At 35.4% G+C, this 21,973-nt stretch overlaps 1 protein-coding gene across 1 annotated transcript; it reads right to left on the reverse strand.

The window, feature by feature from the left end:
* Positions 1–70: 70 nt before the first annotated feature.
* LOC141575966 (coiled-coil domain-containing protein 144A-like) lies at positions 71–19,989 on the reverse strand. The gene is made up of 11 exons (XM_074357976.1): positions 19,656–19,989; positions 17,132–17,205; positions 15,246–15,986; positions 12,988–13,142; positions 9,885–9,918; positions 9,462–9,603; positions 7,091–7,304; positions 5,874–5,976; positions 4,708–5,211; positions 3,105–3,257; positions 71–204 (listed from the first exon to the last, which is right to left on the reverse strand). The coding sequence occupies exons 1-10, from the start codon at positions 19,744–19,746 to the stop codon at positions 3,216–3,218; spliced, it is 2,100 nt and encodes a 699-aa protein (XP_074214077.1). The 5' UTR covers positions 19,747–19,989; the 3' UTR covers positions 71–204; positions 3,105–3,215.
* Between the last annotated feature and the right edge of the window lie 1,984 nt (positions 19,990–21,973).

Below are 21,973 nucleotides of genomic sequence, written 5' to 3' on the forward strand. Positions count from 1 at the left end.
ACTGCGTTCCACTGTGTTCACTTCTAGGTGACGTTTGAGGTTTACCACTTCTTCTTCCAACTTCTTTTTCTCCTCCTCTAATGTTTCACATTTCTTTTGTATCCCTTTCGTACATAATAACTCTTTTAGAAGAAGTTGAGTTTCTGCATTCAGATGGAGAAGTGCTGAAGTTGTCGATTCCAGTTTTGCTGTAAGATCAGCATTCTGCATGAAGAAGATAAAATTGTTTGGTAATGAGGTTGGCAGACTGAGAACATCCTAACTCTAACCCAGCATCAAACGTTGAAGTAAATTCAGTTACAATAAAATGGTATCTACCTTGTGGAATGGAGAAACTCAAATTACTCAGAAAATCAAGAAAAAAGTTCAAACCACCAAAAGTCACAAAAATATACTGTTTACTGTCATCATCTTTGTTATACATTTGTACTTGATTTTACACTCTTATTTTTCTGTAATTGTTTCATGTCTTTCCTACATAAAATGACTATAAGGCACCTCTTAGTAGAATGTCTCTTACCCCTTCCTCTCCCAAGTCTTAACTCTCCATGATTTTTAAAGCTTTAGGGAGATCATATTGAGTTACTCAGGGCTGAATTAATAAATGCCTCCCAAAGCAAGACTTTGAAAATAAGACTGCAATTAATACATCTTACAAATATGGATTCTAATGCCATAAGCCTTTCTCTGAACTACAAATATTTTATGCTAGTTTGAATTGCATTCCAAGGAGCAATGAATGACTTGCAGAGTTAAGAAGAAATTCATCTCCTAGTGTAGTGGTTTAGTGAGATGACCCATACATTTTTCTAAACAAACAAACAAAAAAGCCTTAATTCTTGGAATCCTTTGTTACTCTCCACAAAACAAAAGGACATACTCAACAAAAACAAACAAAAAACCTTGCTGGAACTTCAGTGACACTGACTTGGGAAGCACTACTTTCCTTCAGATAGGAGGGTTATTTGGTAAGACAAGGCAGGCGGAGGTGGTGGTTGTAAAACATCTCTACAAATTCCTTGACACTTCCCCTGTGAAATTCCCTCCCCTGAAGTATGTACTGACCTCGGCATCTGGTTTCTAGGGGACAGAATGTGGAGGCACTGCTGTGTGATTTCTAAGGCTAAATAGCTTCTGACTTTCACTCTGTAGGGACGCTCACCCTTAGAACCCAGCCACCATGCTGTGAAACCCAGGCCACCTAGTGAGTCTTTGTACACGCAGCTGTCCCAGCTTATGGCCCCAGTGAACGTCCTTAACCAAAGCCAGCTCCAACTTCCAGACATGTGCATGAACAAGCCTTTAGATTATTCTAGTGCCCGCTTGATTACAAGTGGAGAAGAAATAAGCTGGCTCCACTGAGCCTTGTCTAAACGTAGGTTTGTGAACCAACCAAATGCTGTTTTGAGTCACTGGGTTTTGAGGTGGTTTATTATATAACTTATTAGCAATAAATAACTGGCACAGATATTGATATTAAAAATGGGGTGCAGCCATTAAAAAAGAACCAAAAATGTGGGGATGCCTTTGAACCTGGAGGTAGGTGGAACATGAACAGATGTAGAGAAGAGTAAGAATGAAAACCCAAAGTGTCCACGAGACTGTTAGTGGAAGCCTGGGGGCCTTTGAAGGTCTGAGAATGAAGGCTTCTAGGCCAGGGAAGAAAATGACACTGAAACCGGAGGAAATGGGACTCTTGCTACCAAAGAGTTGAAAGTAAAATTGATGAGAGAGACAAGCTAAAACAAACAAACAAACAAACAAACAAACAAAAAGATTACTAAATACAAAGGAACCAGGACTCACTGGGTTCAAATATCTGTATCCCATTTAAAGCACTGCCACATGCCCAATTGTCACACAATGGGTAAACAGAGAAATGGCTTCTAGGCTAAGATCAAATCTAGGGTGCTGCCAGGAAAACATAGTCTAAAGATGAAGCCACTGAACTTTGGGGAGTTTGTTAGGCAAAAACAGATAAACAGAAAAATGGATGAAAAAAGATAATAAGAAATGTAACTTGTATATAGTAGAAATTGGTCTCCTATAAACTGTAATGTAATAAACGTTGAGATTAACTTAATGACAAAGTGCTGATGAGAAGAAGCAGATAACTTAAAGAAAGACCTAAGAACTAGTGAGAAGGAAGATTTTTTTAGAGTTCCCTTCAGTTACAATTTCTTATAAATAGGCATGTATGCCTCTTTACAATTTCCCCTCAACTTTGAGGATAAGGAAGACTGGTAGGCAAGGAGACATATGATATGAAGACTAATAATTGAAAAACAACTAGAAATAGTCAGTTTACTGAAATCAGCCTTTTTATCTCATTTCAATTAACTGAAATTCTAAGAGACAGGCAGCTTTGAGAACTTACTAATCTAGCACTCACTCTTCATTTTCCTTTCCTCAGAGAGAAAATAAAATATTATGGAACCATTTTTAATCTTCTCAGTAGTAAAATAAATGTAGTGTCCTTTGGCAGTATTTAAATTAAATACAATTTTTCCTTTACGTTACTTAAAGCTTGTTTGTAAGGGAAGGTAAGACTGTCTCACCTTTATGTTGTAGCACAATGTTTCTCCATATCACACAGATTGGCTTTGAACTTTTGAAATTCAAATTACTAATCTGTTATCTGTTTCTGATAAACTGATGGAATATTATCTGATTTTTAACAGTTGTACTCTTGAAAATTTTTCCTTGGATGGGATGAAATATTTATTTCATTAATTATGGATTAAGCTATAGAATACAGCTAGGCATCTCTCTTTTTAAGTAAAAGGAGGTAGACACAGGGAGCTGAGAATGCAGGATCTACATCAAGAACAGGACCGGCACCAGCGTTACACACAAGAACAAAGCCAAAAGAGGATTTCATTGTGAACCACAAGATGATGGATTAGAGAGGCTTCCAAAGAGGAAGGTTGAATTCATCTTTTCCAGGCTTAACCTTTTGTTTCTAGATAGTGAAATCTTTGGATAAGTCTATGAATTATAATGAGTGCAACATAATGAAGTATATTGCAGACTGAGTCAGCAGATCCCATGACCAAAACTCTGCACTGTACATTCATGGCTGATGTGCTCAATTTCATACATACTTGATCTGAAATTTGATGTAATTTCCTCTCTAAATGCTGTGTCTTATTTTCTGCATTAGTCTGATGATGTGCTGTCACCTCCAGGGAAGCTTCCAACATGGACACTTTCTTTCAGGTGTCAGTCAGTTCTTGTTGAAGCCGTCTCACACAGGCCTAAAAAGATAACCCTGTTACTGATTTTTAAGTCACCTGATCATTAAGTTACATTAATAATATATAACTCCAACATATGGACTTTGACAACTATCCCCACAGACATCAATTCACCTTCTTTTCCCCATAGGTACACATTCCTGTTTGCTGACTTTTGTTAAAGACACAGAAGGTGTGACCCTCCTGCCTTACCGACAGTAAGTTAACGTAGGCAATGGATGCAGCCCTACCAGCCATTCCCTGCCCCCCGCAGGAAGTGGCCAAGCTTTACCCCCACTGAAGTCTCAAACAGAAAGGGGTGTGCGGGTGGGATGAGTGGTGGTAAATTCCACACTGTGGAGCATTCTCCCTCTTTCTCAGTAGAGGGAGAATGTTCAGAGTTCACATATTCAATTTGGTGCTTAAATCCTTCCAGTAGACTCCTATCTCACAATAAAAATGAGGTTATTCCAATGGCCTTTGGGGACCCTAGACAACCTGGCCTCCCCTGCCTCCTGGAATGCAGCTCCTACAGCTCCCCCCACCCCTCCCACTCACTCCCTTCCTGCCACTCAGGACTCTGGCCACTTCTCCTCAGTCTGAAAATGGGACCCCAATGCCAAACTCGTACAGCACAGAGCGCTCCAGTTCCTCTCTACTGGACAAACTTAGATCCAAATGACAGTAACTGAGCCTTGGAATAATTGTGAGCAAATTATTTGAAAAAATGTTCAAAGTAAATTATAAATAGATGGGGGAAGACTAAGACAAACACAGTTTTGCTAAAATTCGCATTTGTCCCAAATTATGACTGAATGAAAAGTAGATGCCTTTAAGGAGTGGAGCGGTCACAACAATACATGATTTGAGATGGAAATATTTCTAAATTTAATTCCAATTGACATGAATAAAAATAAAATTATATCAACTAAAAATGTATGAAAAGCTACTGAAGGAAAAGTACTACAAGATGCAGCATTTACACATCGGTTCATCTGGGAAATCTGGACTTGACTGTCAAAGTAATCCACACAACTGAATCTTCTCTCTCTCTTTTCTTTTACTTTTTTTGTTCACACAACTGAATCTTAATTTCAAAATACTCATTTTAGGTATGAGCATTTCATTTATCTGCTTCATCACGATACTAAAATGTGGTGACAGAAAGTTTAAAATGATTTGGGTAGTATAAGACTAAATTACTAATACCTGCCTGTATCTGTCAACAACTTACAGCTTAATCTCTTAAAATTTCAGGTGACAAGGCATATTAACTCAAAGTAAAGCACCTCTCAGGTCTAATTTTTGTTTGCTGGATACAAGATATGCTTTTAGGCTGCTTTACTGTGTATATATTTATAGCCCATGCATTTTTAACATTCAACTAGTTTCAACATTTAGCTTTCATCAGATACTACTTTGAATTTTCTTTGAGGAAGTCTGAAAATTAGTTCTGTTTCTGGGTACTTACTTGCATTTCTGCTCTGTCAGTTTCATACTGATACATTCTGTCTTTTACACATTTGCATTCATTGATTGATTGCTTGCTTCTGTCCTCCAGCATCAGAAGTTGTTTACGCATGGCTTTACTCATATGATCTGGAAACGGCTCTGGGATATTAATTGTCTTTTTACTTTTGGCTTCATTTTGAACAACATCCAGTTGCTGTTGAAGCAACATGTTTTCACTTTGTAGTTCACACAATCTCTCCTCCAAGGATGCCTGCTTTCCAGAGTATTTATTGACTTTCCCTTGTTTGTGCTGATACAAGGGTTCAATTTCCTTGTTTGAACACTGGGCTTGGTTTTGGTCTCTATGCACACATTCTAATACCAACGTCATTGGCCTAAGAGCATCTCTCCTGGGATGTAGCTCAATTTCTGGGCCATGAAATTGACTTTCAGCTTCAGAAAGTTGCCAAGGAAGCACCTCGCCATTATCTTTTGGGTCAGACACCTCAAAATTCATTGTGTCCTGTAAGTGAAAGCACTCATCTCTTACTCTTTGAACTGTACACAATAAACTGACATATCACAATTTCCTTTGAAGTGAAAGACTAATCTTTAAGTTTATACAACAAAAAGTTTGCAATAACTGGATATCCTTAAGGTGGATACAAATAACTGGAAAAACTTAAGGTGGATACAAATCTCAAATTTTAAACAAGCAGAAATCCCCAAAAGTTCAAAAATTTAATTAAAGACAGTGAATCCATGAAAGTAAAAAAGAAATCACAAAAGAATGTTTAAGAAGCTCAGAACTGGAAAGGCTTTTCTTTCTCTGAAATACAACAAACCCAGAAGACTTAAAATAAAAAATGAATAAATCTGACTACACTTAAAAATTATATCTGGTATCTAATCTTTACAGCTACCCCCTCAGTAAGAGCCTCAGCTCTGATTATATAACAATTTACCTTCCATTCCTTCATTCAGAAAAGACACAGAGCATCTACTAGATGCCAAGAACACCAAGAAATTAGTAAGTTAAGCTCTAAATGTCATAGTTCATATTTAGGATGAGATAACTTTTTAAATTTGTTTTAAATGAAAATATAGATTAATTCAAGGGAATATTATAAATAATATTGATGAAACAGTGTTAGAGATATGAATTTTCACCTAAGGCTAATTTACCTGACTCGGTTTATTCCTTCTGCTCTTCAGTTCAAATTCTAGTGGTTGGACAGTGCTTTCAAGTTGCTGTTTTGGGAAAACTTGTTCATTGTATTGTTTCTCCCTTAAAATTAATTTTGTTAGAAAATGAAAAGTTCATTTTATGATCTGGTTCTTCACATGCTGGTTTATTACCCTAATGGAATTTCTATGTTCTCATTTTTTTTTTTTCATTTCTAAGTCTCACATTTTAAATTCCTCACTTCAATCTCTTCATAAAGATATATATATTTGAAAAGTAGCAATGAAAAGACATAATGCTACTGAGTTTCAGTCAAGAGTAACTCTGGTGAATAGTGTAGGAAAGAAATTTTGCAATTATTCAGTAAGGTATGAGTTGAAAATTACCCTTTTTTCCCCACATAGTCATAAATTACTCCTTTATTAGAACAGAGAATTTAGTTACTAATTAAGAGAAGTTGCTGTTTAGAAACAAGTTTATAAGTTCATGACAAATAAAATTTCAACTTCATGAAATATTACAGGTACTCCTAAATGATCTACAGTGGGAGGTAACATCCACAGATGTCTTTTCCAGAACAGATCCGCTAATTAGCATAATCCAAGGCGAGGCTGAGGAGTCTACTACCTGACGCCCTACACTTTATGTTTCTTCTTTTGCAACACTTTGAACTTACCTTGTTGACTATTATTTATTTAGTAAATCATTTTTAAATCCCTTTTGAAACAAGGCAGGATCCATAGTAAGTAAGTAAACAATAAAGAGTAATCTGTGCTTTCAGCATAGACCTTTGAACTGATCTTATCTCTGCATGAGAGAGATGCTGAAGAAACTAACCAGCAATCACTTTCCACTTTACTTTTTATTCCATCTATTCATATGTCAAGAATAAAACTGCATAAATTTTTTTAAGTTTCTGCCTTGAGAGAATTGTTCATTTCATAATTCTGCAAGTGGGAATGTAAAGTAATATAAACTTTCTGGAGGACAATTAAGAGATAAGAATCAAAGATCTTTTTTAAAGAAATATAGAATGAGGAGATATATATATATTGCTGTGTTATTTCCAAGAGTCTCATATTCCACAATATTAAAGAAATTTTCTCCCCTGTAAAGTCCCAAAAGTTCAGTTAGCAATGATAAGACTTCTCCTACATATCTACAGTATTAAATATAAAGAGTTCAAATATTTCTTTAAAACCAAGGAATTCAGTACCTCATACTGCAGAGCTCTCGTTCCCATGCCACATTTTGACGTTCTAACTGTGAATTCATTTCTCTTGCTTCCAAAAGCTCTTTTTGTAGCTTGTTAACCTTATTTTCCATTTTTTTAACTTTTCCTCTAAGTAGTTCACAGTCAGATTCTTTACATTCTATTAATCTTCTGAGTGAATGAACTGCATTCTGAATTTTCAATAAGGTAACATAATCTGCATTAGGAAGAAAACACAAATAGAAATAAAATGAATGAGTAATTTTTGTGTATAAAGGACTGTGCATTTCGCATTCACTCATCCATACATTGAACAGATGGTACTGAGCATCTATTCTGTGGAAGACATTCTTCTAAGCTCTGCAGATATTAAAAGAATGACAAAGTAATATTGTGAACATTATGTAAATAAATTTGACAATTCAGATGAAGTGGGTAAATTCCTCAAAAGAGAGAAATTACAAAAGCTCAATTAAGAAAGAACACATAAGCTAAAAAGCCCTATATCTTAAAAACCAAAATGAAAGTCCTATTTAAAGACCTTACCACAAAGAAAATTCCAGTCCCAATGGTTATACTGATGAATTCTACCCAATATTTTAGGAAAACTTAATACCAATTCTACACAAATTCTCCTCAAAAAATGAAGAGGAAGAAATATGTCCTCATTCTACAAAGCTAGCATTAACCTGAATCCAAAACCAGACAAAGATATTACAAGAAAGAAAACTAATGTCATGAAAATGGAGGTAAAAATTCTAAACAAAACATTAGCAAATTAAATCCAACAATACAGGATAATTCATCATGGCCAAGTGAGGTGTATCCCAACAATGCAGGGCTGTATTAACACGTAAAAATCAATTGATGTTATTCATCATATTAACAAACTAAAAAAGAAACACCATATGATCATGTCAGTGGATAAAAAGAGGCACTTCCCAAACCTCAACATCTATTCCTAATAAAAACTTCCAGCAAACTAGGAACTAAGGGAACGTCTTCACTATGACAAAGATCTGTCCTAACCCTACAGCTGACACCATACGCAACGGTGAAAAACGGAATGCTTTTCCCAGAAGGTGAGGATCCAGACAGGAATGGCTTCTCTTACTCCTCCTTTTCAGCACTATACTGGAGCCAGTGCAATCAGGCAAAATAAAGAACCAAAAAGCATCTGGATGGGAAATGAAGAGGTAAAACTGTCTGCTAGTCAGCGAGGAATATGATTACATGGTGCGAGTCAGCTAACTCCAACGTGTGGGCTGGGTTGCTTGCTTTTGTAAATAAAGTTTTACTGAAATACAGCAACGTCCATTAACTTCTGTATTGTCTATGGCTACTCTTGTTGCAACAGTGACAGAGCTGATTAGCTGTGACAGAGAATGTATTTATTGGCTGCAAGTCTTAAATGTGAACTATCTTTAGTAAGACAGTAGTTTAAAGAAGAGAAAGCTTGACCACCTTTGGTTACATGGAAAATCTGAGAGAATACATAAAAAGGCTAGTAGAACTAATAAATGGGTTCAGCCAGGTTGGAGAGCACAGTCAGTATAGAGAAATCAACTGTATTTCTATAATCAGAAACTAAAATTTAAATTATATTATTTTAAAACAAACAAACAAATAAATAAAAATATACTACTTACAGCTGCACTGAAAAATAAGAAATACAGGTAAACTCATGAAAGACGGAAAGACCCAGACACTAAAAACTCTAAAATATTACTGAGAAAATCAAGGAAGGCCTATATAAGTGGAGAAATAAACTTTGGGGTTAAAAATTCCGTATTGTTAAGAAGTCAATTCTCCCCAAATTAATCTACAGATTTAACATAATCTACATCTAATTTCCAGGACACTGGCAGACTTTTTTTTTTCACATTGACAAGCTGATTCTAAAATTCATGTGGAAAGAAGGGTAATAAAATGAAACAAGATGAAGCCAGAGGACTGTGGCCTTTAACCACGGAGCTGTGAGAAGCAGTAGCTGGATTTTAAGCAAGGGGGTAACAAAGATCTGAATTTTAAAAACTATCTAGTAATCATGGTTGCGGTGTAGACCAAGGTTCCAGGAGGTGGAACGGTGGAGAAGAAAGTCCTGAGGTGATTTCAGCGTTCTAGGAGGGAAGTAGTGATACCCTGACCTTGGGTGAAGGCGTAGGAGCAGCAGAGCCAACAGAAAGCACAGGGAGTGGGAGCGGTCACAGCCCCTGGCTGGCAGCGCGCAACACGTCTGATTCTGCTTTAACACAAAGCAGGTTTCTGAGGCACAGCGGACTGTAACGTAGCTGTGCTCCCTGGGGCAGTACTAGGTGTGCACACGTTACCACAAGACACTTAAAAAGGCTTTGTAGTTATACGGGGGTCCTACCTTTACACTCCAGGACAAGTCGTTCGATTAGCCTCAGGGTGTTCTTATAATTAGGGTAAAGCAACTCGCAGTCCTCGGAAGCTGATTCCGGTGACAGAGTTAAGTCATCGAGGCCATCCACAGAATTTATCTGCTCTTTGACCTACAAATAAATAATGCTATTTCACAGTGTCTCCAACATAGTTATAAAATATGCTCAGTGTACTGAGGTGATAAATATCCATCTTTTTATGAGAGCAAAAATACAGACACTTCTTGAAAGAACTGATTTTTGTCAAAAGGCTAACTTTATCAATAGTGTTTCTAAATTATTTTTAAGTAAATATCTCTACAACAAAGGAGGATGTTCTGTTTTTCCACTCTCTCTTTTATAAATTTTTTTTATTACAGGATAATATTTTTATAATTAATATTTTACTGTACCTTGTCCTTTTTAGCAGATGTTTTCTTTGAAGACCTAAAAAAAAAAAGGAATTAATTTCAGCCAAATACTAAATATTGAAAATACAAGAAATATGTAAACCTATTTTTTTATATAAAATCTTTGCATTGATAATTAATTTTCAATAAAATGGATTAAACAAAAAATGGAAACTGTAACATTAAAGGACAAAGAAAGTATATCAATTATATTATTAACAAAGTGTTAAATTTAGATCAAGCAGACAAACAAAGGAAAAGGAAAAATATAAGGTTACTTGCATTATTTGATAGGAAAAAATACACCAGGATTTTCTTGTTGTCATTTTCAATAAAAACTGGCATTTAAGCCACTAAAACCTATTTGGAAAGTGTTACTTAAGTCCTTATATGAAAGAAACCCTTTTCTAATAATCATGAAATTAGCTTTTTCGAGGACTTAGTATGCAACCACTATGCATTATTATCAGCACGTCACATGTCTTAAATACATTTTAATCCTCTCAACAATCCTGGGAGGTAGGTAATACATTAGGTACTTTACCCAGGAAGAAAATGAGGCACAGAAAGGCTAAGTCACTTGCCGAAGCCCCTATGTCTGCCCAGAATTCCAACCCAGGCAATCTGGCTTCAATACTTGCATTTCACAATATGCTAAAAAAGTAATATTTATTTTTAAGTATTTTTAACTAATATAGTAAATGAATCTCTATTATTATTCTATGTCTAGGTATAGTTATAAATAATAATTTCTGGGGCATATATCCAGAAGGAACCCTACTTCAAAATGACACCTGCACCCCAATGTTCATAGCAGAACTATTTACAATAGCCAAGACATGGAAACAGCCTAAATGTCCAACAGATGACTGAATAAAGAAGATGTGGTATATTTATACAGTGGAATACTATTCAGCCATAAAAACTGACAACATAACACCATATGCAACATGGATGTTCCTGGAGAATGTCATTCTAAGTGAAGTAAGCCAGAAAGAGAAAGAAAAATACCATATGAGATTAGTCATATGTGGAATCTAAAACCAAAAACAAAACAAAACATAAATACAAAACAGAAACAGACTTATAGACATAGAATATAAACTTGTGGTTGCCAAGGGGGCAGGGGGTGGGAAGGGACAGACTGGGATTTCAAAATGTAGAATAGATAAACAATATTATACTGTACAGCACAGGGAAATATATATGAGAACTTATGGTAGCTCACAGCAAAAAAAAAAAAAAAGTGACAATGAATATATATATGTTCATGTATAACTGAAAAATTGTGCTCTACACTGGAATTTGACACAACATTGTAAAATGACTATGACTCAATTTAAAAAGTTAAAATAATAGTAATAATAATTTCTGAATCTTAACACCTATTTTTTAAAAATAAAAAGGCTTTAGACCTAGGCAATACTGGAAATCAACTTTCAATAAAGATTTGCTTTTGCTAAAGAAATTAATCAGTGGGCATTCATTATCCATTCAGCTGTTTGTTCATGCATTTGACATGTCCTTATGGAACAAACAAAACATGTTAGTGACACTTTTGGTACAGGAATGATGGCTTTTGTAATTTAGAACTTAGTAATCCAAAAGTAATCATCTGTGATAGACTGTTAATAGTTTATTATTCTATTGTATACAAACAAAATCTTCCCCTTCTTCCTAGAATCTAAACAAATATTAAGTTAATATAATCTGATATTTTACAATAGCATACAAAACCATAGCCACCCATAATGATACTGTCAAAGACACTATAATATCTAGAATCATCAAGGAATGATTAAACCCTATTCAGTATGGCCTAAGTGTGTGTATAGTTATTATGAGTACACAATTTTTAAAAATCTATGTACAATAGTGTAACTTTAAAGTCATTATCTGCATATTCAATTGTGTAAGAATATTACTCTTCAGAACCAATGAATAAGCCCTTACAACAACTATACGTGAATAGAAGTTTACTACAATATTTTAAAGATAATGTAACACAATCAATACACTTTCTTATATCGGAAATGCAAACAAGGTTAAACTGAAAAACTTGTCTTCTACGGAATCAATTCCAACAGCATAGAGACATGCTCTACAAACTACCATCTTATCATTAAAAAAAAAAAGAAAGGGAACCCCCACGAGCCCCACATCCCCCTTCAGTTGTCACCCAGCCCTCTCCTGACTTCCCAGTGAATGTTCTCTAAGGGGCTGTTTAGACCGATTCACTGCAGCCTGGCTTCCATGGGGACGTATTATTGAAACTACTTCTGGTCAAAGCACTTGTCCTCATCTTAACCTTTTGGCAGTGTTCCTCTGATAGTTGAGTAATCTCTTGCCTAGGCCTTTGCACTATATGATGCTGTTCTATTTCCAGAGAAGTTAATCACTGCCAATATGTCTTCACCTAGAAATAAAGAATTTGTAGATTTTCCCTGCCATGACCTAGATCGCCTTCACTTAAACTGCTGTTGTCATTCATGTGTAGGAGACCACCAGCCAGTGAGGCAGTCTTCTCAAATACATGTGAAGTCACAGATGCTTTTAATGTCCGTTTTCCACTTTCATTCTTCTTTACTTCCTTCATAGGCAAGCCAGGGGAGCTACTTTAAAACAATCCATAAAAAAGCCAATTTTTAAAAAATAATTCTACTAATAAATTTTAAAAAACCAATTTTTGTAGAATTCCAACTCTTACCCAATTTCAGTCATTTATTAATTCACAAAATGGTTTATCAAGTGCCAACCATAGGCAAGGAAATACAAATTCTTGCTTCAAAGACAGATATACAATTATGATACAATGTGATATGCAAGAGCTGACATATGGAAATTAATAAGTGAGCATAAGGAAGGCTTTACAGAAGAGGGGAAATGAACAAGTCATGAGCAAAAGAGACAGGAGGAAATTATTCTACCTAAAAGATTAGAACGTGAGCACAAAGATTAGGCATTTGGCATCTAGGATTGTCCTCAGAACCTGGAAGGAAGAGTGTAAAATACATGGAAGCAAGTACAGAGATGAGTCTGGGAAGAAATTCTGAACAATACTAGGAAAATAATAATTATCTATTGTTGAATACTGATATAGGCTTACCTATCAGAATTTCCTTTCTGCAGAGCAGGAAACTGCTGATCATCAGTTTTTCCCCTCTTCCTCCGCTGAGTTAGTCCTTTATAACAGTTGCCATCACACATGGTTTCTGATCCTTTCAGTTCACCACTTTTGTTCCTGTTCTCTTCTCCTTTAACCTTTAGTGACAGTTTGATACAAAAGGTAATTATTACTTTATTCATGATAAAGACTTTGTTTTCATTCATTTTATCATTTGACTCAGTTTGCCCTGATTCCAATTGATTAAAATATTTTTGTGCTTATTTTAATTTTATCATTTCAAGACATTGAAATGTTTGTAAATTCTGCTTCTTTCTGTTTGAGGAAAAGAAACAGAATTTCCAAAATTTTAAAAGGACTTTCTTAATGTTGTGCTGTTACATCCACTCTTCTGGGTGTGAATGGCAGAGACAGAGAAATAAAAAGACAAAGGCATAAAATTTGTCCTCTTCTGTCTTTACCACCTAGATTTTGTATTAAACAGCCAGATTTAGAAGATGTCACACCTTGGTGTTTCAGTAACAGAAAGGAAACAATCTCCATTCTGTGCTAAAGCTATCCTTTCCTCACTACTTTTTATAATTCTTGTTTCATTTGGATCCTGGGGTATCAAAAAAGTGGTGTTTAATAAAATATATAAACCCAAGTTTACTGAAAGGAGCAGAGTGAAGCTGATGAATTGCCGGTTAGTGTGGAATTCTGGAAAAGAAATAATGCTTCCCAATTTCGCATTCAATAACCATGACCATTTTGTAGCTAGAGGGCATAGGAGTAATGAGTGATCTACTTTAGCCCCACTGTCTACTGATAATGGGAACACAACCAAGAAAGGTTAAGTGATTTGTCCAAAGCCCCTAAAGCAGCAATCTTCAGCATTTCATGGTGTCAAAAGAGATGATACAATTCTATAACACTGAATCTAATAAATTACCAAATAAATTCATCAAATTGATCAGATAAGTTAAAAGTGTGACTTTGGCAGAGCTGGTGGCAGGGCTCATCTCCTTTTTCTATTAAAAGAGAACACCTTCAGATTTCTGTCTATCTTTCACACTCTTTGCACTCACACAAAAGAACACACACACACACATTTTAAAAATCTATTACTAGAAGTAAAGAAAACCATTCAGTGCATCTCAAAACTCAAGTTTTCTCCTTTGGAGATAAATACTGATTTTTTTTTTTTTTTTTTTTTTTTTTTGCTGAGGGTTCATACTACCTGTATGATAAAATCATACATGTCAAAACTTACTACATTTTATTAAATAATACAATGTAAGGGTCTGACTCAACAGAAACACCCAAGAGTGGTGATTCAAGAATATGTGGGAGCACATGTATTTGTTCTTAAGAACATCTCAAAGTGGCCATGATGGAATTCTAAGCGTCCAGTGATCAGTGAGACAGATAAGCCCGCACTCACTAAAGCACAACGAACGGATCAGTTTAGTGAGAGTGTGTGCTTATATCCCTTCTCTCTGTCACTGCTTCCTTCCCATTCTATGGAAATGTAACTTATATTTAAGGCAATAGGTTAAAAACAAACAAACAAACCTTGAGCTTATTATATTTCCTAAGCCATTTCACTTGCATTTTTTTTTTGGCTCAGAAGGTCACGTGGCACACAGCTGAATTACTTTCCCACTTCATATCAAAGACTGACACAGAGACTTATGTTGATTAAGGAACCAAACCCAGGAAAATACTTCCCTGAATTCCTGTTATTTAGATGGCAGAAATAGTCTGTTTCTACACAATTACATATTTAGATCACCCCCATTTTATACATAAGCTATTTTCCTAAGTGGAAAATCAGATCAGATATGGATCAGAACGGAAGAGATGATTGATAAAGAGAAAAAACACAGTAGCAGCAGAGGAACCTCTACCTCTTTCTGAAGCTGAATTTTCTTTTTCCAAAGCCAGGAATTCTACTTGTAACATGCCTACCTCATTCTTAAACCTTTGCATATCTTGGTGTAACTCTTTTAGATATACTTTGTTCTGTTACCATTTGATGGAGAAGAACTCAAATTTCCTAATTCGGGGTCCATGATTTTAGAGTTATTAGCACCGCAGTTATCTGCAAGCAATGGCTTCTGGAGCTGGTCTTGTATTGGTTTGGTTTTCTTATGAGTATTTGAAACAGCAGACATATCGTGACTTTTTATCTGAATCATGTGTTTCATCTCACCAGGGCGGGAAAGCCACAAGCCAAAAAGGCTTTCTGGGTCACTGACCTGAGGTGCGTGTCCAGTGTCTGATTTCCAGGGAGCACTCTGGCTCCTTTTCTGTTTTCTTTTCGTATCAAATTCTTGGTCTTCTTCCACCAGAAGTCGGACTCGGTTCCTTACTTCATTTGCTCTATTGTTATAAAAACCCTCCTCATTTTTATTAGAAACATGTTCAGTGTATGGTTTACGATTTTCAGTTAACTTATTTTCATTTAAATAAAGTTTTGAAGATGACTGGCTGCCATACTTTGCTGAACCATACTTGGAGTAAGATGGAAAAACATTTTCAAGACTGGGCTCTTCGTGTTGAGGGAAAGCCTGGAATCCTACAGAGACGGAGGCTCCAGGTGCATCTTTTTCCTCAGAATAACATATATTATTTGTCACATTGGAAGGTAGTTCCTTTAAGTCACCATGTAGTTCAGAGTTGTCATGTAGTGACTCTGCCTTACGATGAACAGTAATTTTGCATTTTTCACGGATTTTACTGACTTTCTGATTTAACTTCTTTGTGATAAATTTTGTATTATTTTTCCAGTCTAATTTGCCTTTTTTGACCCACATGTCCTCATGCTTCTCCACACAAGAATGTTTTGAAGATACAGGTACGTCCTTTCTGTCCTGTTCCTTATTCATTCCTGGTTCTCCAGGCATTTTTTGCAGATGCACAGGTGAAAGATTAATCTGCCTGATTTGACCTTCAGATTTCTTTTCTTTCACAGTACATGCTTGTAAAACACATTTATCCTTAAGTAGTCAAGTACGGATAAAAAAAATTAGAAAATAATTAAAATTTAACAAACTTCTTAATCTATGTTTGGCTACTCACAAACTAAGAAATGAAAAATAACTTGCCTTAGCCTTGAAATAGGAGAAAAATAGGAACTCAGAAACCTAACTTTGTCACTGTTTGTTTCAACTAAACAATTCATAAATGTTAAATCTACCAAGAATTAGAGATTAGGTTTTTAACATTACAAAGGCTTCCTCACTAAAAAATATTTCACCCCACATACCTTAAATAGTGAGCCCCTCCAGTGCATGTAAAGATTTTTTAAAAAGGACTAATAACTGGAGAATAGGCAAACCATAAATTATTATGTGCCAAAATCAATTAACATCAATCAGAAAGAGGAACAAACTCCTGAATTTTAATGCAAACTATATACTATGATAGTGATCTATCTCAATATGTATTCTCTGCATCCATCCAGGTGTATTATACTCTAATATTCACTAGTGAGAGTGAATAAAAGAATTTTTAATAATATTTACTGATTTCCTACTCTGAAATGAAATAAATTAGAAAGGTTTTGTTTGTTCCCTAAGAGCAAAGGTCCAATCCTGGAAGGTTTGATTCTCTTACTAGGCAGTTGGGTTGACTCTATGACCCCTATTCTCTCCCTGATTGTAGATTCTGAAATCAATTACATAGAGATTGCAAGACAGAAGAAATCTTTCATCTTGGCATCAATGACTTGCAATTTGAAACTGCAAATTTTGGACCACTGGGAATGACTGTTCCTTACATGAAACTAACTCAGTGGCCATCACTGTTATATTGTTTACAATTTCAACTACTTAATCACATGATTTAATATTTGATATCACCTTCTTTATCATGTGAGGAAGTTATAAAAATGGAAGAAGTAAACAATATTCAGGAAGGTTTTTTGCCTCAATTCCAAGGATAAAGTTTAACTATAAGTTATTATAGACCCTAACAATACTTTAAGCTTTGTAACTAGATAAAATGCTATTAAAAACTAAATATTAAATAATTATTTATTGACTCTAAAATTCTAGTTTGAAAGGCAATTTCTTTTGAACTGTGTTATTAAAGCACAGAAAACAATATTAAACCAGAAATTCAAATTTACATTTTTACATACCTGTGACTGGTTGTTTTCACTTCCATCAAGTCCTTCTTGCTCTTCCTTAGATGTCATTTCTAAGTCTAGGTCTGCTGAAAAATGAATATGCTTAATTAAAATTAACTACTTAGAACAGCTAGATAAAAGGCATCATCTTTATAAAAACAGATAAAAAAACATTTCATCAATTGACAGTTTAAATTAAGCTTAATCTTTAGCTGAACATTTACTTCTTTAAGAAATACTTCTAATTATCTAAAACTTCAACAAAGTATTTGGGAAATACTAGATGTTACCAGATTAAAGGCACATAAACATTTCAAAGTTTCATTTGCAAATTCATCCACCAGACATGAACAAAGCAAAGAGAAAGAGAAAAAAATTTAAAAATACAGTAGAAATATACAAAGTCACAATAGACTCTATTCTGTACCTCCTAACTACCTTTTTAACAACATACCAAGCTTCAAGAGCAATGCTATTCATGGTCCCCAAAATTACTGTTACTTTTTATGCTTTTATCTTTCCTTAATCTGAAATGTTTCCCTCTATTGTTCTGACAAATTCCTTTTCCTCTTTTAAGACTCAGCCTGCTTTGTGAAGTCCTCCTTGATTACAGCTATCTTTCTACAGAGACACAGGGATCTCTTTCCTTGGAGCTACCTTGGTACTTCACAGATTTTTCTAGTGTATCTTCATCAGCTGAGCTGTAAACTATTTCTTTACATGTCTATCCTCTTTGCTCCTATGCTGTAGAGGACAAACTCTTAAAAGAACCTTTGTATAAACAGTCTTTATTTATTTTATTCAATAATTACTTATTGAGTTCCTGCTTTAGCAGTAGGCACTGGAGTTTAAAGAAGAATGTGGATAAAAGGTGTCAGGGATGGCTTTTCTAGAGAGAATGCCTGAGCTGAGACTTCAACAGTGAAGTCAGCCAGCTCCCAGGAACACGGGGCAGGAAAGGAAGAGAGCACACAAGGCTGGGCAGGAAGGGAGAGACACACACGAGAGGGTCAATATTTGTGTGAAATACAGGACAGGTGAGGAGGGCACCACCAGCAGCTCAGAACACCAGAGCAAAGGACAGACAGAGGGCGCTAGAGATGGAGAGAGAGGCAGAAGTCAGACCATGAAAGCCTTACCTGTCCCTGTAAGATGCCTGGACATTAATATGCTTTAAAGAGTGTTTCATGGTCATGTGTGCATTTGAGATAGATCACTCTACTTGCTGCAGGAGGGATGAATTTAAAGGGCATAAAAATAAATGGAGGGAGACAAATTTGAAGGTATTTATAATGCAAAAAAAAAAAAAAAAAAGATGCAGGCTTGAACTGAGGGAATGTTTCCAGAAATATTTAGGATTTAAGATTATCAGGGCCCAGCACAGAATCTTTATTAAATAAATAAATGCATGACTACTGGGTCCCTGGAGAACTAGACTCTGCTTATTACTTTATAAAAGATATCAACTGAGAAGAGACATGATCTGCATGAACTATTTTCAGTTGCTTCTATTTCTGTTGTAGTTTTTCTGTTTCACATCTTCCCATGTTGAGGGAGCTCATGTAGGTGTCTTAAGTCCTGCTTTCTGGATCTCCCAAGCTCATGAAGAAACAAGAGCAAACAAGTCACTTGTTTGGTTTAAAAAAACTTTGAGTTTATAGCTTGTAGTCACTACTATAGAAGATAATTGAGAATCTTTTGTAAATATGACATTAATTCTACAGATAAGGAAAGAAAAGAAGATAAAACTATAGAAATAGAAAAAATATTGTACGATTTATTACTACAGCTCTGATCATATCACTGATTAAAGTACTAAATTAATTGATATATAAAGTAGAACACATATTAGATGTGGTTAGCCAACAGACTGGGTATGCTAGAAGAAATAGAATTGATATTCCATATATTATTTTTAAGTGATAAAGCACTCCTTAAAAACCAATATCCTTTTTGACCTATCAATCCATCAAAAATAATAAAAGAAGCTGATATACTATGTAGACAGTTAAGAAGGAGGTTCTGTGTAGCAAATTCCCAATGACTGCTGCTACCGCTGGGAAAGCCACTTCTAAAATCAGAAAGTCATAGAATATACTAGAAATATTTTGATATTTATTTGCAGAGGTGCTTTTTCAGTTACACTGAATATAGCTGTAACTAATACTTATAAACTCAGAGCTAGATAAAAATGAAGCTAAGAAGCCATACTTTGAGAAGGGAGTCTTTGGATGTCCACCTAGGTTTCCCAACTAGTCACAAAGCTCTAGACATCCTCCTCCTACCCACTCCCAGGACTGTGTTGAATACTAGTCTGAACGAACTTACTTTCTCCTAACCCTCTTTGCTATTTAATATGCTGCTTTCATCAGAGGATGAATGTAAATGTCATGCCAAAAGGTATTGTCTGGTTGTAGGTTGCATAAAAGGAGTAAACACAAAGGAGATCCTGCCACAAAATGATTTCTGCAAAGTCAGAGTGTGGTGAAGCCACGCACAGGTAGACCACAGCTAGCTCTCTGTGCTGCTTTATTACCTTCTTTGCTGCTGCTGTTCTCTGGCAGCTGTGATTCACGCAGGCCACGGAGCGCTGCATTTTCTGACAGAGACACGGCTCCAATATTCATCTGGTCTTTATCTACTAGGGCCGTCTGCCTCAGTTCTGTGGGTGCTGACTGGTTTGTGGTCACTGATTGTGATACCAACGGACATTTATCGACTTTCAAGTGCTGGGCTCTTTGACCAGCCGCATTATTGGGTCTCAAACTAGTAGAATCCCAGTCTGAAGAGTCCGAAAACAAAGTTTCCACTTATTAGAATGTGAATAACAATACAAGCTTGACTAACTTGTACGAATTCTCTTTCCAGAGCAGCAGCCCCACATCCACAGCCCCACATCCTCCTCTCCCCCCAAACACACTGCTCCTTCCCAGCTGGTTGTGCTTTACATGTCACTTCTGTTCACATAGGGAACCACTGTCTCTCTTTTTTCTACTTTTAATTCTCTAGTATTACTTATTTGGATTCACTCACACTCTCTATTAAACAGTCTATATTCCATAAGAGCTTTATGAATAATTAGGATTCTTCAACATATGAATTTTTTCATTAACAAAATGTATGTCTAACCAGCCACTTACTGGACTTTTAAATATGCATGGCAGTATTGTGTCCCAGAGACATGGGCTTTAAGAAAACTTACTGAATGGTACTACTTTAATTACAATGAGCCAGTCTTTCCTCAATGTACCAATATCTTCAGAATTCTTTCCTTAAGGCTTGGATAAACATCATAAATTTATTTAAGAAAGGATAGCCTTGAGTGACTAATTTTTTCCATATAAAAATAGGATTAAGTCTAGGTACAAACTAGATCCAAACAGTACAGAGTGCCATGAGACAGGAAATATGTAACAAAAAATGTTTTCCTTTTTTTTTTTTTTAAAGAATTAAGTTGTCAGATTTAAACTTTTTAAGACAAGTTAAAGAAAAAAAGGTAAGAAATGTAGAAGTGAAATTTAAAGCCCGTTTCATCACAAGGGCCCCTTTATCATTTCACATCCATGAACCCTGTTTAAAACAGCAGTTCTCAAGTGTCATCTGAGAAGCCCTGGAGCCCCAAGTTCCCTCCATCTAGGGAGTCCACAAGGTCAAAACTATTTTCACAATAATAATGCTATTTTTATTCTCATTCTCCATTAAGTGTGCAGTGGAGGTTTCCAGATACATGACATGTGATAACATCATAGCTCTAATGGTTAATGGAATGTTTGTGTGTGCTTGTATTTTAAATCTTTCAGTTTTATTTTCTAATATACTAAACATCAATAGATACAAACCACTTAAAAATTCTTCGGAATTCTCAATAATTTTTAATAGTATAAAAAGAATCCTAAACCCCAAAACTTTCAGGATTATTGTTTTAAAAGATTGTGTTTACCAAATATTAAGGTAGGACTAATTACTTCCATCATTTTTAATAATCAAAGACACCACCCCTTCCACCCCACACACTGCTAATCAAAACATCCAGTTGGCTTAAGATCTTTGGGGTAGGGAAATAGCTCAGTGGTAGAGCACATGCTTAGCATGCACAAGGTCCTGGGTTCAACCCCTAGGACCTCCATTAATAAATAAATACAGAAATAAATAAATATCATCCATGTGACAGCACTAAATAATTAAAGTGAAATATGACTTACATGTTAGCTAGTGAAGCTTTACCCTATGTAAAGGTCAGAATTCAGTTAAGCATTTTAAAAGTCTGGAAAAACCTTAGAACTTAATAATCAATCTCTCAGAATCCCTAAGAAATATAGGGATTCCAAACTGAGCACTTCAGTGTCTCCCAACATCAATAGAAACATCTGAGTCAAAGCTGACATTTTAAAAAATCTTTTTCTTATGCTTATATATTTTTTTCAATCATGGATGCCAATAATAACATCTGCCTTATTTATGTCATCTTTCAATTAAATTTGAAAAAAATGAAAGGAATTAGGAATAAGAAGACTGTACTTCATTTCAGAGTTAAATTTGTATTGCAAAATTTACCTGATTTGAATGTTTGTAAACTCTTCATTCCTCCTGTTTTATTAGGAACAGAATATTTCACTCCAACTGCAGGCTGAATGGTTTTCGAAACAAACCGATTAATAATGTACATTTGATACAATCTGTAGCAATAATTCAAGGGGGGGAGGGTCTAGCTAAGTGGAAGAGTGCCTGCTTAGCAGTGCATGAGGTCCTAGGCTAAATTCCCAGTACCCTCATTAAAAAAAAATTCAAAAGTATAAAAGTTTTTACCTTCAAGTGAGGAAGCATTTCAGTAGAATCTAAAAGCCAAAAGGGACA

Source organism: Camelus bactrianus, chromosome 35, assembly GCF_048773025.1.
Source record: "Camelus bactrianus isolate YW-2024 breed Bactrian camel chromosome 35, ASM4877302v1, whole genome shotgun sequence".
NCBI lineage: Eukaryota > Metazoa > Chordata > Mammalia > Artiodactyla > Camelidae > Camelus > Camelus bactrianus.

Excerpts from the sequence above, each read along its gene's own strand:
- LOC141575966 (XM_074357976.1), bottom strand. The coding sequence starts at position 19,746 with ATGAATATTGGAGCCGTGTCTCTGTCAGAAAATGCAGCGCTCCGTGGC. Across the intron at positions 13,143-15,245 it reads ACACTGGACACGCACCTCAG|GTTAAAGGAGAAGAGAACAG; the intron begins GTCAGTGACCCA and ends CTGTCACTAAAG. Across the intron at positions 9,604-9,884 it reads CATCTGCTAAAAAGGACAAG|GTCAAAGAGCAGATAAATTC; the intron begins GTACAGTAAAAT and ends ATTTATTTGTAG.